The 22,357-nt window shown below is 42.8% G+C and overlaps 2 protein-coding genes across 2 annotated transcripts; both read left to right on the top strand.

Moving 5' to 3' along the window:
- Positions 1 to 39: 39 nt before the first annotated feature.
- Positions 40 to 7,557, top strand: thap12a (THAP domain containing 12a). Its single transcript, XM_005464248.4, has 5 exons — positions 40 to 237; positions 1,078 to 1,195; positions 1,362 to 1,460; positions 4,556 to 4,592; positions 4,728 to 7,557. Exons 1-5 carry the CDS (start codon positions 152 to 154, stop codon positions 6,542 to 6,544), a joined length of 2,157 nt encoding a protein of 718 aa, XP_005464305.1. The 5' UTR covers positions 40 to 151; the 3' UTR covers positions 6,545 to 7,557.
- Positions 7,558 to 8,538: 981 nt separating this feature from the next.
- si:dkey-250d21.1 (uncharacterized) lies at positions 8,539 to 22,357 on the top strand. Its single transcript, XM_003458978.5, has 11 exons — positions 8,539 to 8,924; positions 10,674 to 10,794; positions 11,405 to 11,512; positions 11,614 to 11,650; positions 11,784 to 13,588; positions 13,690 to 13,720; positions 16,012 to 17,780; positions 17,868 to 17,916; positions 18,026 to 19,824; positions 20,022 to 20,058; positions 20,171 to 22,357. Exons 1-11 carry the CDS (start codon positions 8,830 to 8,832, stop codon positions 21,703 to 21,705), a joined length of 7,386 nt encoding a protein of 2,461 aa, XP_003459026.1. The 5' UTR covers positions 8,539 to 8,829; the 3' UTR covers positions 21,706 to 22,357.

Here is a 22,357-nt window from a genome sequence, read left to right as displayed (position 1 = left end):
TATAAAATTATTACCCAGTAAGCCCAAAGTATTTTATTTTGAAAGCACAACTCGGAAGCTCTTTTATGCTTCCGCTATTGATGTTAGCAGTTCTTTTGCTACCCTCTGAAAATATAACGATAAAAGGGGTTTCTTTCGTAAAATATATAGAATGCAAAATCACTGCGCTGTGCCGAACTGTCCCAGTGGCAAATCTGACCCTCAGCCTCTCTTCCGGTTCCCGAATGATGCAGAAAGGTAACTGATGTTAGCATTGCAAACAGTAACCCCAAGCTAGCAAGAAGTGAGAATGTGTTGTATATTTATAGAGGAAAATTGGGCACGGTGCGCGTGTTTATCAACTGCCACGCTTTTTGCAACCTTTGCATTTAGCTATTTAGTATCGTTTTTATTCAAAAGCATTTGGTAGTAAAAGTGTTCATATGTTCACTTTTTTGCATATTGCTAAGCACATCTGGAAGATCACGGTTTGGTAAAAGTAGTGTTACAAGATTTAAGCAGGGTAGAAAATAAAGTTTTAAAAATGTGAATATCAACGAGCCACTGGCAGTTAGGTATTCAAACTCACCGGCCAATCCTTGTAAATCTTTAATTAGTGTTTGAACTCTACCAGCAGCTTCTATAGTTTGTGAGACATATAGATATCATACAGTATCCTGTGTAGAGCATGTTATTTCACTTAGTATATAATAAAGAACTAATTGCCGATCTCCTGCACCGTTCCTCGAGAATACACAAAGCTATAACGTTGAATTTGTTATTGGCAGCTTTTGAAAATTGCCTTGTGTGATCTATATGCTCTGAAGCTTCTGTGTGCATTCATAGCTTTCATATTCAAAACATTGTAAAAGCATCTCTTGTAAGACTTGTAAGTCACTATACTTCTAACCCAACCTAGCAATTGTTTCCAAATTCAATAAAAATCTCTGTTTTTCAACATTGTATATTCAGTCAGTCTCTATATCATTTTCATATCTGCAAATATGCGGTAAAGGACCTTGTTTAATTAGTATACAGTACACTGAATCCCTCAGCCAAACTGTTTAAGTTTGTCCACAATTTGGTTTCTTATTTCAGGTCCAAGAAGTGGGCTGAAAAATGCCAGAGGCAAGACCTCATTGACAGATCACCAGAGCACCTGTACAGATACTACAGAGTTTGTGGGAAACATTTTGAAACGTCTTTGATTGACAGTGTAAGTACTATTGGTCCAAATTGTCCATATTACAAGAAACAATGGAATTTTCAGTCCTTATGTAAAATCTGAAAAAATAAATTGGGGTTTTAATTTATTTTTATTGTAGTTCAGGTTTCACCTCAATAACATTTTTATGAGGTCATCATATGTGTTTTGGTTACAGGATGCTCAGAGTACAGTGCTGAAGGATGATTCCATACCAACTATTTTTGATATGTCAAGCCAACCTCAGAATGGACAGGCGAAGCGCACTAAACAGACGGTGGGTTAAATAAATCAGAAGTGTTCAGGGATGCGAATTTCTGATAAAGTCAGACATTTTTAATTATTGATGATCTATATTCTGGTTTTCTTTGCAGTATACTCAGAGGCTTTAATGCACCAAAGTTAAAAGAATAAATATAAATGAAAAATTATTAGATATGCAGCATACCGAAAACTAAACGAGCAAACCATCTTGGTGGATGGGAGGATAAATAGAGGAATTTTTGTGATAGAAATGCCTAACAAAAGCAAAATGAGATAAATGCAGTTACATGGGGCACGTGAAAGTTAGTGTGTGCCAGCACAAAAAGAGAGGAAGAGGAAAAGCAGTCATTCTGTGCTCTCACAAAATGAGAGAGGCATTTCATGTTTGCACATAAGGGGGTGAAGAAAATAGTGGACATTGTATGTTATACAAACCAAAAAGAATGAATAGCTACTGTGTTTTTAACACAACGTGGTTTAAAAGATAGTCAACAGTTCTTGTATGGAACAATAAGAGTGAGCAATATAGCTCCAAAGTTATATCACGATGTTTCCATCCTTCTTTTCCACTGAACTACTGTCAGTGATGACAGACTGCATAATTTGTATTGTCAGTCTACTGACACACGGCCCCAACAGCACCGTTATAGTGCAACAATAGAGACGCAGGAGTATATCCAGTAACAAATGTAAGCACAAAAGGAGGCAGTTTTTTGCTACACATTTTAAGTAGAAAATCACTGTGTGACACTTAAACAGTAACTAAAGTAAACTTCTAACTTTTCAGGAGACTGAACAATATTGTAACACAATAAAACTGTAAAATATTGGGATTGGGATGCTGTGTCTTGGGCTGAGCTTTTTAACCAGCTGCTTAAAGCCCTGCATGTCCACCATTTAACTGCAACAGTAATTTCCATGAGCCTTTTGGTCTTCCTGTCCTATGGAGTGTAACTGTCTCGTGCTCCAGCAGTGCTCAGTCGAGTCATTTGTATATGATGGTGTGTTTTTTGCCCAAGTGGTGAAACACCTTGTTGCTTCCACCTGTAGCAACAATAGTTTTCTTGCACATTTTTCAAAGTACTGTGCTTTGTTTGTAGTGAATGGTCAACAGAGGCTGACATGTGGCTCTCAGACATGTCTGGGCTTGTCTCATGGTTGCACAGTAGGAAATGTAAACGCATACCGGCATTACACAAGTGAAGACTTTATTCATGTTTAACATTATGTCTTTAAAATTGAGGAAAGATTTTAATATTCATTACAAAGACAACTGAGAAAGGACAGATACCTTTATTCACAATTAAACATCTGGTTCTTGCAGTAATAGGGTCTTTTTCTTATTATTCTTTGGTAGTAAGTAGGGCAGGGCAAATAATAAAAAGTCAATCAAAACCAACATCTGAAACCTCTGATTGACACATTCCTGCCCATGTGGGTTATTTTGGTTTTTAAATCTGTTAATACTCCCCTCAGTACGTACTGTCCCCTTTAAAACAGAATACTTAACTGACATCAAACTCACTGCCAAACTTGAGGAGCTTGTGCCAAATAAAAAGCAGTGTCTGTTATTCAGACACGTTTTTGGCTTTAGTGAAGATAACACCAAACAAAAAGAAGAAAACAAAACACTTGCATGACAATTATATTAAAGAAATATCCCAGCATTAGTAGATAAGCTTATTTACAGTAGAAACCTAGTGAACTACAAGGAAAGAGAGTGTGTATGTTGATGTGTTGATGATATTGCACTGTAGTGTGGTGCAATATCATCAGTAGAAGACAACTATTATCGAAGCACCAGGACTATTAAGTACTTCGGTAATACTCTTAAGTATTGCTGAATGGTTGCCAAGTGAGGCAAGGCGATCAGGACTGAGGGGGTGACGCTGCCAGAAGGCAGAATAGCAGATATACAGGACCACTGCAAGCAGCTGCAGCAACATACCTCCAGGAGGTAAGACAGGTGCTGAGAAGCCAGTTGAAAAGTAGGAATAAAATCCAAGCTGGAATAATAAAATGACCACAGGTCGAAAACTCCTAATCATGCAACCTCCCAAAGTCCAGCATCCTGTCCAGAGCGGTGTAGTCCTAGTAACAGCTAAGGCACTGCACAGAACCCTCAAACTCACAGGCCTCTGTTAAAGGGCCTGAGCTTGAGGAACACACTGACCACAGTGGGTGAGAGGGAGCTTTTATATTCTTCTTGTCCTCATAGGGCTGTATTGTAATTATGCTTACCTACCAAAGCTGTGCTCCAGCTGCTGTAATAGATTGCACGAGATTATAACAGTATTACCTTTGGTTACTGAAAACTATTTTTCTAGCAGTTTTCACACACGCACACACTCCTTTCTTATACTGTAAATAAGCTTATTTGCTAAAGCCGGAATATTTCTGTAATGTAATTGTGCTGCAAGTGTTGTAACAGAGTAATAGTGTTACCTTTGGTTGCTGAAACTTTTTTCCCAACAGTTTTGTTTTCTTCTTTTTGTTTGGGGTTGGGTTTTTTTCAATAATTTTCCATAAATTGCCCAGCCCTAACTTCACCTCAAATCAGCAGCTAAGCGGTCGAAACAGAGTATGATCAACAGGACAGTGATTCCTGACACAGATGAAATCTTCTTCTTTTGTGGATAAAAACAAGGCCCAAAGCCCAGAACTGAACCCTACTGAATATTTGTGGACTATAGTAGTGAAAAACAGCTCCATGCCAGGAAACCAACCAGTTCTGCCAAGAATATTCTACCAGAACTATCCTAGATGCTTGTTAATGACTACCAAAGGCATGTGGTCAAGGTGAAACGTGCCATTTAATCAAATATGTATAATTTCAAACCTGTGTGAATTAAAGAAAATCCAAAAGAAATTCAAAGTTGTGCACCAAATTCTTGTATTTTCTGAATTCATTACAGATGTATGCTGTAATGAATTACTCTTATTATTCATCTTGGGAAAAGGACACTTTAAAGGAATTACTGAAAGCCTGAAATTACCATAACAATCATGCATGTTTGTAAACTTCTGACCACAAGTGTATATTATCATTGTATCACAGTGGCATTTTAAGTGGTATATATTAACTCAATTTGTATTTCTTTTTGGTAGACCATAGACAATGAAATGGAAAGTAAGGGAAGGAAGAGTAAGTAGAAATATCAACACACACACACAGATATTTATTAATGAAAAATGAAACTATAAATGTCCCACAGGCTCATTTGTTACAAGAGAAATGAGTTATTGAGTTTTCCTTCAAGTGTTTCCTTTTCTTTTTCAGAAATGAAAAAGTCTCAAGCAGCAACAGCTAAGGAAGACATCCCAACGTTATCAGAGGAAGAAGAATACAAAGAGTATCTGAAGTCATTATTTGAAGTCCTCCTCCTGCTGGGAGAGCAAAGCATTCCTCCTACAGGGCCTGCTAATAATAAGGACCAAGGCCTTGGGTCCAGCAGCTTTCAGGCATTGCTAGATATTCGCATCATGTGTGGAGATGAAGTCCTAAAGAAGAGGTACAATGAAAATAAGGAGTGCTGCTCCACCGAACAACTGAATCAGCTGATTGAGGTGTGTGAGAAATTCATCCGCAGTAAGCTTGTGGAGGAAATTAAACAAAGCAGTTTTTTCTCTTTACTCACTGGTGATCCAGTGAAGATCTCTGGAGAATGGCAGCTCCCTGTCTTTGTTCGCTATGTGGACGAGTCTAACTTTCAGAGGGAAAGGTTTGTCGGATTCTTGAGCTTCGAAGGAGATGGGGATATCCTTGCAGAGAAACTCCTGTCTGAAATGACTGACAAATGGGAATTAGATATGGAAAAGTGTAGAGGACAAGCCCACTCGTGCTCAGGGACGCATTTTAATCAAATAAAAATATTGGCTGCCAAACTAATGGAGATGCATCCGAGGGCTGTGCTCACACTGAGCTCCAGGCAGTCCTTGAACATGTCACTGGCCAGTGGTTTGGCTTCGTCAGGGGTTCAGCTTGTCATGTTTACCTTTAAGAAGATTGAGTCTTTTTTCGGTCAGTCCCCGTTACTGCAGCTGGAGCTCGAGAACGCAATTTCGATTTTCTACCCTGACAACGAGGAGAAAGCCAACGAACTGAAAGAGATCTGTCGCACCGGATGGACCAGAAGAAATGATGCGTTTGAAGTGGCAGTGGATATCCTGGAGGCACTGCTACTCTGTGTAGACAGCGTGCACGACAATGAAGATATGAAATGGAGTGATCAAGTCTCACAAAACGCTTTAGAGATTTCAAAAGCACTGACCGACTTTGAGTTCGTGATGGCGTTGGTTGTGCTGAAAAACGTGATGACGCTCACCCAACCCTTTGGGAAAAATATACAAGGGAACGCAACAGAAAGCCATTTAGCTGCAGTCAGTTTAAAAGCTGTGTTGCATTCTCTGAAAGAGGTGTCTGACAACATCGACGTGTATCACGAATTCTGGAACGATGAGGCTCTTACCATAGCTGCAACCATGGAAATTTCAGCAAAGCTTCCTCGGTCGTTCTTGAGGAAGCATCAGGCAGAATGTGGATCCATTCGGCCAGAGAGTTATTACAAGGAACACCTGTCTGTTCCTGTGGTGAATCACACCATCCGAGAAATGAATCGGCTCTTCTGTGAAGACCACCTGAAGCTTCTCAGGTGTCTGTCGCTGATCCCTGCTGTCATAGAGCAGCACAAATCCACAGAGCCCGAAGAGGTGAATGTGCAGGCGTTTAATAATGACATCCCAAATGCAGGAACCCTCTCTGCAGAGTTGCACTGTTGGTGGGTTAAATGGAACAAAAAGGGAAAAGGTGAAACTTTTCCCTCCAGTCTCCATGAAACACTGCAGCTGGCTGACGTCAAATTCTTCCCAAACATGCTGGCAGTATTCAGACTGATTGGAGTCCTGCCTACCTTGGCTTTGGAGGACAGCTGCAACATGGCACACAAGCGCTTCACAATGTACATGGAGAACACGCCTGACAGATTTAAATCCAAAAGCCTTGCTCTTTTGAACAATAACTATGATGTTGGGTTTGATCTGGATTCATTGGTCGATACCTACATGAAGACATACCCTGAGGTGCAGCAGGAGTCATAGTCGGGAATCACGCTCAGCGGAGCAGAGACAGGTGTTAGATACTTCCTAACACATACAAGCGTCGCTGTGCTGGCTCCAGAAACTGAAGACAAAATGACAAGTTCACCATCTTGTTTTGCCCATGTCGGCCCTCCATTTACAGGAAAACGGCCTCCTACGCTGCAGCGTGGCTGCTTGGTGAACGTTGAGTGCAGCCCTGAACTCTGAAGTTCTAGTTTAAAATTTTGTTGTTATGTAGAAACGAGAGAAGTGGTCTGAACCCCAACCCCTTATACTCTGTGCTCCAGTCAGTCTTGCTGTTTATGCTATATTTATGTAATCTGGCTTTGGGGGGAAAAAATGGAAAGATTCCAGCATCATCAGATAAATTACTGATCAAGATCTCAGCAGTCTCGCTACAGTTTCTTGTTCCAAACTGTATCTTTGGTAGAATATGAATACATAGTTTTGTAAGCTCTGTTAAAGCAGGTAAGGTTGTTCAGCTATAAATCCCTCCCTGAACGTGTCAGTAAAGAATTGGGCTCTTTGATTTTTTTTTTACATTTTGTCGTCCTGAACAAAATTTCAAATGCTGATTCAGCTATGCTGGTGCTTTGGAGATACACTGTACCTACCACTATCCATCTTCCCTGTCTGAATGGAGTGCGGTGAGTCACTTGTCTGCCCTTAAACTACATTTTCTCTGTAGAGTTCGATGTAAATATTAAATATGAAATATTATATGACTGAGGACTCAGAGCATTCCCAAACTGCAGCATGACCGTAGTTTAAATTTTCATTTTTGAGTTCTTGAAATGTTTCTTTTACCTTTCCGTTTCCTTTAGATTGATCTGGAAAGAAAAAAAGGCTATTAAGAGAATTACTTTTAATTTCTAATTTGTGTATAGGAGGTGGCTGTCTGTTTTCCTGAATATATATGTGGACTTTTCAGGATTTGTTTTTGTTTTTTTGCACAGGTTTCCATAATTTGGATGCATTTTCTTTGTTTTAAAAAAATAAAGCCATAAAATTATTCAGACGAGTGATTTCTTGCTTGAATTTATCACCTTTTACTGTGGACATTTTAAAACAGCAGAAGAAGAATTTTGGCATAGTTCTTTATCGCCTGCTTCTAAATAAACCCAGTGTTCACTCCATAATAATTTAACATCAGTGACTCTTTCATAGCAACTTGCTGGAGTGCTTATAGAATTGTATATATAACCTAAAAGAAGAAAATTAGGTCAATTACATGCTATTTTCATTGTAAATATTACTTATAAGAGTAAAAAGCCAGTAAAGTATACTTAAGGTGACCCATAGTCATCAAATCGGCTGCTGTCTAACTGAGCTGTGTCCTCATAAGTCTGGACTCTTGAGTGTACTTGCCAAAGAGGAACTAGCGAGCATGCAAGGACAAACTGCACTTTAAACTGACAAACGCCGACTTAAAAAAAACAACTCCAGGCCAATTCAAAGGCTGATTACTTTGATGGCTAAGGTTAAAGGGTAGAATTAATTCATGATGCAGCACAGAAACAATTGAGTAATTAAAAATTAAAATTATTGGATATGTTAAATTTGTATTCATTTCTATTTTGGAAAACTGTGTATTCATAAATAATTCATTTCCACATTTTAATTAATTAATTGTCTGGCGTTTCACAGACAGGAGGTATATCACTGAAATGAAAAACACAATCAAATGTGCTCAAAGAAAAGGAAGCGCCAAGTCAAATTCAAAGAGTGTTCAGTTAGAACAAGAAAAGTACGACACCTGTGCTTAATGTTTGTGTAATGACATTTTATTGAACTGCACCAGTAGCTGATGCATACGGAGGATTTTAACGACGCCATGCCAAAAGTTGTGAATGTAAATCTCGTTTATTTGTATATCCCAACAAAACAAACCTTACTTTTATTTAATTCCTACGCGCATTTTCAGGCTACATCAGAATAGGGAGTAAGTCATCTTGACAATAATGCTCTTTGGTCGTGGTATTCTGCCCTCTGCTGGTGAATATTTTTATTGCAGCACTTAGTTCCTGGTTGATGGGATAACACGCTTTTGGCGACTTTGGCTCAGCACGCAGCATCAACTTTTGAAAGCATGGAATTAGTAGGTTCTTAGTCTGGCAAAGAGGCAATAAGCGAGAATAACAGTGAAAGTCAACTGTGTCGGTTGCAGGTTTTGCCCAAGGCATGACTCTGTAGACTGTCCTACAGGTTTGCTCACAGTAGGCTTGCCAGCTTGCAACCGCCAGCTAAGCTAGCTAACTTGCTTGCTAGCTTCATTGCAATCCAAAATGACTGACTGCTGCGCCGCAGCGAACTGTGATTACCAGCAGCGGGGATCCGAAAAGACCACTCCACTTTTTAGCTTTCCATTGGATCCGGAGCGGTAAGACTTATGCTTATTTCATTGAGATGCAGCTCTAGAAACGAGCCGCCGAGCATGCAGAATAAATGTGTTGGCTACAGGCTGTTAGCACTGGCGTTAGCCTAACATCATGTTGGCTAATAGTGACACAACTCGGTGGAAAATGGCGCAGACTTAACGTTACTCCTGAAAGAAAAGTCCGTGTGAAATAAGACTCCGGTCACTCGTTCAGCCTCAGAAACGGACACCGACGTGAAAAACGGCCTTTTTGGGATTACCTTTAAGTTCAGTCATTTCACACACGCTGAGAAGCCTTAGTTAAAAACTTTTTTTTGTGCTCTATTTAAATCACCATCAGTGCACAGCACTTACAATCCCAGCGGTGCGGCAATATGAGAATGACTCGCGTTACCTTAGCACAATTAAAACACATGTAATTAATAATGCTTTTGATGGTTTTTGGTTGTTGCTCACAAAGCTGCGCAATTCCATAGTAATTTTCCATCACAGCTCATTGTGTAGCGTATAAATATTACAATATTTAAGCAGTGTCCATGTGATCGCCCTGTGAATTAATGGTTATCTAGTCCGTCCTTTTATCTTTTTGTTGTCGTGAATCATAACTGCCTCTGTTGACCGACTTACAAATAAATTCGAGAATGAATAAGGACTGTGACTGAGTGACAGATGCACGCTAGCTGATTGAATCACGGTACAGTGTCTGTGGACAGGAAGTCCTCCATGCCAGAGGAAATACTGCCTACTAGCAGATCATGGGGTCTAAGACATATTTAAAGGAGTTTTACACTAAAGCCAAAGCTGGAGGCAATAAGCGCCCATCTGATGTTAAAACAGCTAATAATGCACTACTAAAGCAATTCAGTAGAGATTAATAATAATAAGGCTGTGTCAGAGGGAAACGAGCTCATGTGAATCAGCCAAAGCTACAGTCACGGCAGTCATTCACAACTTAATTCATTTAATTTGTTCCAGTAGTGCCACCAGTGAGGCAAAGTGCAATTATGCACTCTGAAGAAATAAAGACAGCCAAAAAATAAAACTGCATTGGCTGTAAGTTTCACTGTCTGTAAAAACCCAGAACACAAGCAGTGCAGTCATAGTTCTGCTTCACAGTGAACAACGTTGAAGTGAAAGTAAACAGCATAACGCTAAAGAGTAAGGGGCTGCTTAGACTAAGGGATCTGAACTGTGCCACATCTCCCAACGTGGACCCCAGTTTATTTGTGATCAGTAGGTGAGCCTGAGCGTAGCACGGTAACAAACAAACACTACACTCCAAATCCTCCTCAGCAGCTGCAGTCCCTGTGTTAAGTAATTCATTAATCTATGCGACACGTGTGTGTGTGCGTGCGTGTGCGTGTGTGCGCGCCACTGCTTCCAGAATTGGCCTCAGTTAAACCACAATGCATAAAATCATGAACCTCATTGTGCCCCTTAAGAGAGCTTTCCAAATACGTGTGTGTGTCTGAGAGGAGTAAGAGAGACGGTTTAGGCGCTGTGACAAACTGTTCATTATGCTCACTGTGAGTGAAGTTCATCAGGAGAGTTGGGTGGGTGACGGTCGTGCTTGGATGCAGTGCATAATTAAGTACATCCTAAGATATTTCAATGCTTTGAGAACCCGAATGATGTTTGGGGGCTTTTTGTTTTTTTTGTTTATGTTCGGTGTTTCGCTGGTGTCAGTTTTACTCGGTAAGTATTTGGTTGTGCCTCCAACAACTGACGCCTTTGTCCTCTTGTGTTTTGCAGCTGCAACCAATGGCTGGAGAACTGTCATCGTCCAGATTTGGCTTCAGAACCTCCTGAACAGCTGCATAAGCTTTACAGACTTTGTGCAAAGCACTTTGAGCCGTCTATGATCTCTCACCAGGTGAGAAGTGGGTCTGCTGCTCATTGCTCTCAGTTAAGATCATCTAACTAAACAAAAGGCTCTTTTGCACCTACTCGACTTGGGTTTTAGGCTTTTCCATTAGGTGGTAGAACCTGGTACTGTTTTAGTACCTACACAGCCAGGGTTCCAAGCAAGCAGAGGTTTTTGTGCTAGCTGACAACAGAATCCAGAGGGATTGTAAGGCTGTAGCATGCAAATGATGTCACAGGGCTTTCAACCCCACCCACACTGAGGTGATACTCAGTGTGGGTCGAGTAGGTGCTAGTAGAGAATTCCAGTTCATTAGGTACACGTGGGCAGCCTAATATCATACTGCGTTTGTGCAGCTTATTGATGTCAAACACAAGTGCTTTTTTGCAAGCACATCTGTGATTTTCAGCATAATGCAACTTAATAAAACTATAAAAGATTCTTCACAGTTTTATTAACACCACTCAAACTATAAGTGCAAAAACCAGCTTTGTTTACAAATGTCAGATCATAATGATTTCTTTGTTATAAGCCCCTGTATTTGACATTTTGATATCAGAGAAGTGCATCGAATGTGTCTGCTTCATATTTTTGTTTGTGTGCGTGTTTGTTTTGTCAGAGTGCATCCAGTTGTGTCTTAAAGGAAGATGCCGTTCCAACAATATTTGACGTCACAAGGCCTGTGAACAATCAGTCAACCTACAGCAGGAAGCGAGCTAGAGATCCTGTAAGTGTCTGTCCAGTTCTTTGAATTGCTCTTGTTGGAATGTTTTTTAAATCAAACATTAACATCCTAAAAATCTTTAATTATCCATTTCATCAAACTAGTCGGAGGAGGATGATACTGCTGTGAAAAAGACAAAAGGTACAGCAACTGCTTCGATTCATTTTTTAAAATTTCCTCAAGGTTTTGTGTATTTTAGTGTATTTGCTCGTGTTTTAAATACTGACTGACTGAATTAGTGTTTTTGAAATCAGTATGTCTTCTCATGCTTAAGAAAACACAGCCGCAGAAGTGACGGAGGAGACGAAAGAAGAGAGCGGATGTGGAGAGAACAGCGCAGCAAGTGAACTGCAAAAAGAAAACCAAACCCAAGAGGATGTAGCCACCTCCAAAGCAAAAGAGACTCTGAAAGTCTACTTTAAGGAAATCCTGGCACTGACGGGATTCAGCATCAACGGTGCAAACATCAATGCCGACGAGCCGATCGGAGGTGGGAGGGGTCAGTGGGCGCTCAGTCAGGTCTGTTTGGAAAAGATCGACAAGAAGGAGATCCTGCAGTTCAGCGAAGATCTCATGCGAGAGGAGATCCAGAACAGCCTCAGGCTGGCAAGGTTCTTCTCCATTCTGCTTCAGGATGTCACCAAGATAGAAGGAAAGGAGCAGATCCCGGTGTTCATCAGGTCCGTCACAGTAGCTGGGTTTCCACAAAAGCACCTCGTCGGGTTCTTGCCGTGCGACATGGATGGAGAGAATCTGTTTTACATGCTCCTGTCTGAGCTGCGAAACAAGTGGGGGCTCAGAATGGAGCACTGCAGAGGACTCACTTATCTCGTTACAGGGAGTATGTGTCAGAAAATGCGAGATCTCACTTGCCGAATTTTGCAGGAGTTTCCACAAGTCGTGCTGTCGCCAAGCGACCCGTACGCTTTCAACATATGGATCATTCGCTGCATGCCCGTGCCCTCCATCCAGACGGTTGCAGACACTGTAGAGGAAGTGGCCTCGTTACTCAGGAGAACACCAGAGCTGTGCAAGCGACTGGAGGGAAAGATCCAGATGACATACGGGCACATAAAAGGGGAAGTGGACAGGATCAAGGCAGCTATTAGTGGGAACTGGGAATACGGCACTGATGCCTTCCAGACCATGCTAGAAATTCTTGAGCCATTCCTGAACTGCATCAATGAGATCATTTCAAAGGTAGATGAAGACACTGCTGAGCAGATGGCTAAGCTCAAGCCCGTTTTGAAGAATTTCAATTTCATTATGACACTCGTTGTTCTGAAGAACACCCTCTGCTGTGTGAGCATACTCAACTCGAGTCTCAGGGGAATAATTAGCATCAGCAGTACTTTGCAGTACACAATTTCCAATGCCTTAAAGTTGGTAAGCAAATACCAACAAGAGCTTGCAATATTCCACAGGAAATGGTTTTCAGACGCAGTCGGTCGAGCGAAGAAGCTGGGAGTGGAGGTCACCAAACCGGAGATGGCTCAAGGGGACGCGACCGAGACGCCATTGGAAGACTTTTACAGAGAAACTCTGAGCCGGCCCATCTTGCAGTACCTCGTCGCAGAGGTGAAGAGAGTGTTCAGCACAGAGATGGTGAGGATTCTCAGATGGCTCTCGTTGGTGCCGTCTTACATGGCCGACCATAATTTCAGCATCCGCAGGGATAAAGTAGCAGACGCCAACTTGAACAACCTCGCGCGGCCCGACACGTTCTACGAAGAGCTCGGCTGCTGGGAAGTGAAGTGGAGGCACGCGAGCAAGCGCAGGATTCTTCCAACCACTGTGTTTGCTACGCTCAAGATTCCAGATATCGGATTTTACCCGAACGTGCAGAGCTTGCTGAGGGTCTTGGGAACTGTTCCCTGCGTAAACGCGGAGGCAGACGTGTATGGTCAATACCACATGGTGCTGGAGCGCTGCCACTCGTACCTGAGAGCCACGCCAGAGGATCAAAGACAGTGCAGCATGGCGTACGTGTACGTTAACCAGGACGTGCACTTCAGTGTTGAACAAATGGTAGATTCGTATGTCCAGAAGCACCCAGACATCCTACAGATGCTGAAAATGGTGAGTTGATAAGCCGAACAAATGTCATATCTGACTTTAATCAGTGGTGATCATTTATTTATCCTGACATGACGTCACATTGGTGCCTGTTTGTGTTACAGGATGATGATACAAAAGAGAAGCCTCCACAAGGTGAGATTATGAAAAAGCAAATCATGAAATAATTTTCTGCTTGTTGTTCACACATTATGTGCCATTGAATATAGTTAAATGCAGCTGTATATAGGAAAAGTGCTCATTGTGCACAATGTAAGTAAAAGAAGTCAACTAAACAGAACTTTATTCAGAACAAAATACGGTCAGGATGGTTGGCCTCTGCACTTGAAACAGCTCCATGCTCAGCCTCCTCCAAGAAAATAACTACTGCAACCTACACAAGTCACTGACACAACAATATAAGCCATATATGCACACCATCATTTAGAGCAGCGGTCCCCAACTCCCGGGTCACGGACCGGTATTGGTCCATGAGTCGTTTGGTGCCGGGCCACGAGAGTTGAGGTTCGGGTGTGAAATTTATGGTTTTCAGAGTTTTTATCGTTAACTCGGTTTCCCTGGGTCTTTTCCCGTGTTGTAGTTGTGTGTCTTATTTTGAAAGAAATATTTACGCGTTACCATAGCGACCAGAGAGCATTAAGAAGCAGAGAGGAGGATGTTACTCTCAGTGTTGTTGGTGCATTTCAGGAGGACGCTGCTAATAAAGTTACACAGTGAATTTGCGTTTATTATTATATTTATAAAATACCACAGTTTTTGTCTTGGTTGTATCATTTTATTTTGTTGTATTTATCCGCGACACCTTAAAGGCCGGTCTGTGAAAATACCGTCCGACATTAAACTGGTCTGTGGCGCAAAAAAGGTTGGGACCGCTGGTTTAGAGTATAGAGTAATCTCATAATGTAATAAAACAAATTAACCACATTAAATAAACTGTTTGCTATATAACTTTGGTGACTCCAAATAGACCTGTTCGATATAACGATATATATCGGATGACAATATGAAAACATCTGTCGTTTCCTATTACGCTATCGTTTGTTTCATGGTGTCACAAAATAATAATAATTATAATGGATTGGATTTATATAGCGCTTTTCAAGGCACCCAAAGCGCTTTACAATTCCATTATTCATTCATGCTCACATTCACACATTGGTGGAGGCAAGCTACAGTTGTAGCCACAGCTGCCCTGGGGCAGACTGACAGAGGCGAGGCTGCCATATCGCGCCATCGGCCCCTCTGGCCAACACCAGTAGGCGGTAGGGTAAAGTGTCTTCCCCAAGGACACAACGACCAGGACAGAGAGCCCGGGGATCGAACCGGCAACCTTCCGGTTACAGATGCGCTTCCCAACTCCCTGTGCCACAGTCGCCCAATAAACTAAACTGGTCGCCCAAAAATAAACTGTTTACGGCAATATTTTTTTCATCGTTTTGATGGTCACTGTAGAATTAATTTCCTAAAGTCCTCTCTTTACCTTATATTTAAAATAACCACACTACGGACGGACAAGCGACTGTTATTATGCGTTGTCGTTAGCAACAACGACGGTAAAACCACCTTGTGTCCGCTTGTTTATTTTCCACATAAACCTTTCACAATAAAGCTGAAGATCCTGCTGAGATTTTTCAAAATAAACTGAAATGATGACAAACAGAAAGACCAGTCAAAACAAATCGAGGACCTTATCTCTAAACGAGGGGCTCCCTCTGTAGCATGGACATGGGTTGGTTATGAAAAGTCTGATACAGACCAGAAAACTGTACTCTGCAAATTATGCAGGAAACCGGCCCCACCTCAGACTCAAACACGGCAAACCTCTGCTACCACCTACACAAGATTCACGTGAAAGAGTGTGGAGAGAGTTTACGGACGAGAAGCAAAAAAAAAAGAGCCGTCAGGTGCTCCAAATAAACCTCAGACTCAAACGTTAGAACAGGCTTTTCCCCGCAGCACGCCACCTAATAAATACTCACAAAGAAAATGGTGGCTGTTACAACTTATGTCTAAAAATGCGTAGTTTCATACATTGGTCAAAACACTCGACTCCAGGTACACGAACCCACCTGAGAAGACTTCATACAAGTCGAGTGTTTTAAAAAAAAAAAAAATAAATAAATTAAATGTTTGTGATTATATATCGTTGTTGGGACAATAAATGTCTTATATCGGGATATAAAAATTTTGGTCATATCGCACAGCCCTGACTCCAAACTAACTCAATGAGGTTGAAGTGTAAAACTTGACTCTGATTACATTCATTCATATTTCAAATTCACATAAATATTATTCACATAAATAGTATTTTAAGTGGTTGTGAGCAAGACTATCACAGTGGGGGGGGGGAACTAAACTGAATTTAATGTCTGTTGTGCAAACTTGGTGTATGATCAAATGAGAAACCATTGTCGCTGTCGTTTCAGTGACTTCCTTTGGAAACCACGCAGAGAAGGACACTGAGGAAGAACTGCAGCTCATAAACCTAGAGATGGATGCAGACAGGCTTGTGGAGATGAAATGTGCAGAAACCGACAGAGAAGCTCTGAAGTCTGCACTACAGGCTGCAGTGACCTCTGCATACAGCAGCCAAAGCAGGCTCCACGGTGACGCGTGTCCTCCTCAGGATGGAGAAGTCGAGTACGTGACAAAGTCTGAAATGAAAGAAGTTCTCAGTGTGTGCGAGAACGTTGTCAGGGAGGGAATCCTCATGGAGGTGGGGAGCTCGTTCTTTTCCTTGTTTATTGACCGCGTTGTGAAGATGGGCGAGAGAGACCATCTTCCGCTCTTTCTGCGGTTTGTGGACAGTTTCGATGTCATGCGCTTAGAGCTGATGGGATTCCTCGAGGTGGATCTGGAATGCGATGTCATGGTACAGCGTCTTATGGAAATGGTCACCGTGGAGTGGCATCTCGATTTGAAAAATTGCAGAGGTCAAGCGTACCTGGGCTCCGGTGAGGTTTCCTACAAGCTGAAAGCCTTTGCTTGCAAAGTGCAAGAGAAGTATCCTCTGGCTATAAGCACACACTGCTCTTGCTACTCTTTCAACACATGGTGGTCAAAATCCATCCCAGTGCCTGCTGTTAAAAGAGCCCTGGATACATTTGAAGAGGTGTTGATGTTTTTTGGCAGTAGCGTTGCTCTAGAAAAGCAGCTCGACCACGTGATAGACTTTGGTCTCAGAGAGAGCTACGAAAAAGTCCAGGAGTTGCAGGGCAAGTTCTGTTCCTGTTGGCAAGAGAAGCACGACTCTTACGAGGTGTTTGTGCAGATGCTGGAGCCTCTGGTCGAATGTCTGGAGAAAGTCAAAAACAACCCACAGAGATGGAAAGCGTCTGTATCGGAACTAGCTGGAGCACTTCTCCATAAGGTCATGGAGTTTGATTTCATCATCGCCATGGTGGTGCTGAAGAACGCGTCCTCTTTTACCAGAGAGCTGAGTGCTGGTATCCAGAAGGACCAGTTCACCGCTGCATCCCAGCTTTGTCAGATCAGCGGTATTGTGGCCACTCTGAACCGAGTGAAAACAAACATGAAGGTGTTTCACCAAAACTGGTTTGACGAGGCCTGTGCGATGGCACAGAGTCTGAGAGTGCAGATTGAAGTGCCTGAGAACTCTTTGCCACGGGACAGCATGATAAAGCCGGTCGGTTATTATAAAGATGGCCTAAGCGTGCCACTGGTAGACAACCTGATCAATACTGTGAAGGATCATTTCTCAGAAGACCACAAAGAAGCTCTGAACTTCCTCTCCCTGGTCCCGTGCTCAGTCACAGTGAGTTACGTGTTTGAGAGCTTGAAATCAAAGCCGCCCCTCTACAGCAGCGATCTGCCCGACGCCGACAACTTCTTCACCGAGCTGTGCTGTTGGAGAGTGACGTGGAAGACCAAAGTGGCGTCCGTGACCATCCCGAGCTCCATATTTCACACGTTACGCCTGCCACTCATGCAGTACTTTGGGAACATCAACACACTGCTGAGGATTATGTCGGTGCTGCCCAGCACAGCGCTGGAGGACTGCGGCGTTGTAATGCGCCACAAGAAGTTCCAAGAGTACCTGAGGGATACGAATCCCAAAGATAGGTCACCGTGCTTGGCTCTGCTGCAGGTGGGCACGGACTTCAGCAGAGACTTGGACCGCATGGTGACCCAGTGTTTGAAGGTTACGCCACAAGCCTTGGAGGGTATCTGTCTGGTATGTGCTTCTGTTTTTTAATAGAGTTTGTTTTATTTTGGATTTCTTTAATGAACACCGGAATAATATACCTCGGTATTCTTACAGGATAAGGAATCCAAAAGCTTCAACAAGAACACTGAAAATAATATGGAAGGTACGGTTGCTGTGAGATGCTTTTTACTTTGATGTTATGTTTTTGAGGGGGTTTGCCATGTTTTTAATACTTGTCAAAGTCACTGTGTTGTTTTTTTCTCATTTATTAGTTGATTACATAAAGGAGGAGGCTGAGGAGCTCAAAATCCCCCAATCTCCAGACAAGATGGAGGAGCCCGAGCTGAAACTGGCAGATGAGAATGGGAGCAAAGGTGATAATCGTCAGAGTCTGGCAACACTTTTCCGGCTGGCTGCACTACTAGGGAAAAAGAATAGCACTCTTTGTGAGCTCTCAGAAGAAGACCAAGAACTTTTTATCCAGGAACTAAGGATGTGCCACTGGTTTGGATGTGACGGAAAAAACACATCTTCTTTAGGCAGTGACGAAATGGTGAAGCTCCTCATGAATGGAATCAGAGACGTCATACTGAAAGAAATACAGGAATCTCCGTTCTTCTCGCTCATCACAGACAAGGCTGTTAAAATTGGTGACAAGACCCATCTACCTGTTTTTGTGAGGTACGTTGGAGAGTCGGCTCCAAAAGTCGAGCTCCTGGGCTTTCTGCCGTTCGATGAAAACTGCCATGTTGATAGACAAGCGAACAACCTCGCAAAGATTCTCACTGAAGACTGGGGTTTGCCTATGTCGCAGTGCCGGGGGCAGGCATTCATGCAGCTGGGCCCAGGTTATCAAAGCTTGAAGAAAATGTCTTTGGAATTCCTCGGGAGCTACCCGCTTTGTGTTGTGACACCCAGTGAGTCTTGTGGCCTTGCCCATTGGCTGGCGAGAAGCGTGCCTTGCCCGTCGGTAGCAAAAATGCTGGATGTTACAGAAGACCTGCTGCTGTTCTTTGACGAGTCTCCTAGTTTGGAGAGACAGTTGGCACAGGCTATCGACGGGCTTTTAAATATGCCGAGGGAGGCCCTGGAGGAAATTCCAGAAACCTGTTGTTCGAGGTGGAAAAAGAGGGAGGACTTTTTTGACATACTCGCTGACACATTAGAGGGTGTTCTTAGCTGCCTAGATGCCGTGAGCTCTACTGCCACGGGTGCCAAATCAATGCATGCACAAGTTTTGTCTACTGCTCTGAGAAATATGGATTACATCATCACGCTTGTAATACTGAAGAACGCGTGCGCTCCTCTTCGTAACTGTAGCACTGTTTTTCGCTGTGGAAACCCTGCTGATATTCTCTGTGAAGTGGAAAAAATCCCCTCCATCATAGAGATTCTCAACAAAATGTTAGAAAATGTTAGCGCTATGCACTCCACTTGGTTTGAGCAAGCATTCCAGCTGGCGACCAGGGTCGCTCCAGAGCAAGTGTGCTTCTCAGAGGAAGCCAACAGCTATGAATCACCAGAAATATATTACAGAGAAAATCTCAGCATCCCTCTTCTGCAAAGTCTAATTGATGAAATGAAGTACAGCTTCTCAGACAGCCACCTAAAGGCTCTGTCAGTTCTGTCGTTGCTGCCTTCTTGCAATCCACAGCCTGTACTATCCGAGTCCACAGACAAGCCTTTCAGCCTCTACCTTACAGATCTACCCGAGCCCGAAGTTGCCGAACAAGAGCTCAACACCTGGGCAGGCGTGTGGAGGGAGAACTACCAAGATGTTGCTCTTCCAACATCCATCGCTGAAACACTAGTCCATCCCGAGTCCAAGAGCCATCCAACTGTTACCTTACTGCTTAGGCTAGTAGCTGTCCTGCCTAGTGTCAGTATGGAGTGTGATCTGATGAAGACTACCCTGAATTCGATGAGGGATCTGTTGAGAAACACTGTATGCAAAGGAAGCAAAACAGATCATGTGATGCTCCTCTCTCACTGCGCAACACTAACGAGGCTGCCAGAGGTCATTGAGAAGTGCGTGGAGGTTGATCCAGAGAGCAGTCCATGCCTGTCCCAGGTAACTTTAATACACTCTTCATTTTGATTAACTAGCCCTGCCATTAATTCATCCCACCAAATGTTCAAGTCAAGACTCTTTGCCAGTTTGGAAAAAGCTGCTATTTTATAGCTCAAACGATGATTTCATTGCTAAACAAACTGCCCATCATAACAATCTGCACAACACAACTCTCATGGTTGCACATTTATTTTCAGGTAATGGAATTTCTGCAAAAACACAGGCTGGACAGCGGTAAGTGCTTCATTGGCAACAGAATATCGGTACAGTAGTTCTAACAGACACCAAGAGTAGCAATTTCTGTGTGTTAACAAATGTATTCAAATATTAATTATCTTTTAAATAGCTGCCATTGAAAGAAAACCAGCAGCCCCAACAGAGTCAGATGGCTCCAGTGTAGCAGAGAAAGCCAAAGACGGTGAGGTGAAATCCGCCGAGGATGACATGATACTGGAGGTGGTTCCAGGACCGAGAACAGCAGTGTCCTTCTACGAACCCCAGCTACGTGAAGAAATCCTCAAGGAACTCTGGGACTCTCAGTTCTTCACAGTTATAACTGAGCAAGCAGTTGCAATTGACGGTGAGCTCTATGTCCCGTTGTGCATCAGGTACTTGAACAAAGAGGACATCCAATGTGAGGAAACACTGGCCTTTATCCCCTTTAGCGAAGACCCAGCCGCCCTTGCGAATGCTATCGAAAACGCCCTGTCAGAGAAGTGGGGGCTCAACATGGAGTACTGTAGAGGTCAGGCCTCGCTGAGTGTTGGTGAAGTGGGAGCTCAGATGAGGGCTGTAAGTTTAGCGATAGCTAACAAATACCCGCATGCCATTAGAACTGTCAGCTCTGCCTTGTCTCTCAACGTGTGGCTCGCTAGGTCTTGTCCCGCCGAAGAGGCAGCCGATGGAGCGGTTCTCATCGGTAAGCTGTTGCACTGGCTCACAGAAGACGGGAAACGCCAGAACAACCTGGAAGATGTGATCATTCAAGTGTTCCAGCGCGATGAGGGAAAGGGCAACGAGTTGAGGGACAGGCTCATGAAGAACTGGGAGAAGAGTCACGACATGCACGAGGTGTTTGTAGATACCCTAGAAGCAATCATGCTGTGCTTGAATGAGCTGAAAGTGGAGGGCAGTACTTCAAACCAGCAACAAGCATCTCAGTTCTTTGACGCAATCAGAAACTTTGAGTTCATTCTGTCAACGGTGGTACAGAAGAACGTCTTGGTTGTTACAAAAAAGCTAAGCCAGTCGCTTCAGGGCAAACCCTTAGATATGTTGCTCGCTGTGAACAACTTGCCTGATGTCAAAGCATCCCTCAGTAAACTGAAGAGCGATCTTGACAGCCATCACAAAGTGTGGTTTGAGGAAGCTGTTGCCCTGGCGTCTAAACTCCACATTACGATGTTGCATTCAGCGCTCCTCGAGCCGTTGAGCGAGTTTTACAAAGAATCTTTAAGCATGAAAATTGTAGAGCATTCAATAGCAGAAATCGATGACCTCTTCGCAGAAAAAGTGTTGGATACCTTAAGGTGTCTGGAGATTGTGCCTTACGCAATGTCCAAAGTAGAAACCAGCATTCTTAGTGGTCTTGTGTTCCGCCTGTACAAGGAGGACTTGCCAGATCAGGCCTCCCTTCACTCTGAGATGAAGTCATGGAAGGAGAAATGGTTGGATCCTCTGGCAGGCTATCTTCCGACTACTGTGCTCGACACACTCAAGACGTCACACATCAGAAGTTTCAGCAACATTGAAACTCTCCTCCGACTTCAGGTCATCTTACCATTTTCAAGGAGGGAGAGCAACTTCAGGCAGGGAAGGAGGAGTTTACAGGAGTTTTGTGAACAGGAAAAGAGATCCTTCGCTGAGCTGCATCCTCTGTAACGGCTAGCACGTTTGAGCAGTGAGCGTCAGTGTGATGTCACCCCTACCATACTGAAGAACTCGACACATGTGGAGGTCCCAAGATCTGAACTCAATATTGCTCTGTACATTATCGATCTGAATTCTTTGAGATTCCCTTTGGTTATAATCATGCAAAGTCCTATCTTATGCTTTTTTGGTTTGTTTTTATTCTGTAGTTTGTACAGCTGTACTGCCAAGTGGGACCAGTGTCTTGGCAAAAAAAAAAAAAAAAAAATCAAGAAAACAAATGATGCTCCACTGACAGTTATCAATGCTTGTGTGCCTTGATGCAAAACTAATAATTCACCCCACCAAATCATAACACTGATGTTTAAAGACGTCCCATTAGCATTCAAAAATACTTGTTTTTTGGGTTTGTTTGTTTGTTTTTCATTACCAGAAATGACCATACTGACTTCTGTGTCACTGTTATCAGTTGATTCTAATGATTAAATTGCACCCTTGCGTTTTACTGGGCACAAATAGAAATGGTTAGCTCCATCATATCTGATGTTTCCTGTCTCTTTGCAGGAATGAATTTGCTGTAAACTTATCTTTGAAAGAATGTTTCCTTAATAGGAAAACCTTCATATATATTTGTCAAAAAAGTAATAAAATGCTCCAAAAAGAT

Source organism: Oreochromis niloticus, linkage group LG10, assembly GCF_001858045.2.
Source record: "Oreochromis niloticus isolate F11D_XX linkage group LG10, O_niloticus_UMD_NMBU, whole genome shotgun sequence".
Taxonomy (NCBI): domain Eukaryota; kingdom Metazoa; phylum Chordata; class Actinopteri; order Cichliformes; family Cichlidae; genus Oreochromis; species Oreochromis niloticus.
The sequence above is the reverse complement of the archived record's forward strand: the minus strand, read 5'-3'. Positions and strand labels throughout refer to the sequence as shown.

Coding starts and splice junctions, on each gene's coding strand:
- si:dkey-250d21.1 (XM_003458978.5), top strand. CDS start 8,830: ATGACTGACTGCTGCGCCGCAGCGAACTGTGATTACCAGCAGCGGGGA. Junction 11,513..11,613: donor GGAAGCGAGCTAGAGATCCT/GTAAGTGTCTGT, acceptor TCATCAAACTAG/TCGGAGGAGGATGATACTGC. Junction 13,589..13,689: donor TCCTACAGATGCTGAAAATG/GTGAGTTGATAA, acceptor TTTGTGTTACAG/GATGATGATACAAAAGAGAA.
- thap12a (XM_005464248.4), top strand. CDS start 152: ATGCAAAATCACTGCGCTGTGCCGAACTGTCCCAGTGGCAAATCTGAC. Junction 1,196..1,361: donor AAACGTCTTTGATTGACAGT/GTAAGTACTATT, acceptor TTTTGGTTACAG/GATGCTCAGAGTACAGTGCT. Junction 4,593..4,727: donor GGAAAGTAAGGGAAGGAAGA/GTAAGTAGAAAT, acceptor TTTCTTTTTCAG/AAATGAAAAAGTCTCAAGCA.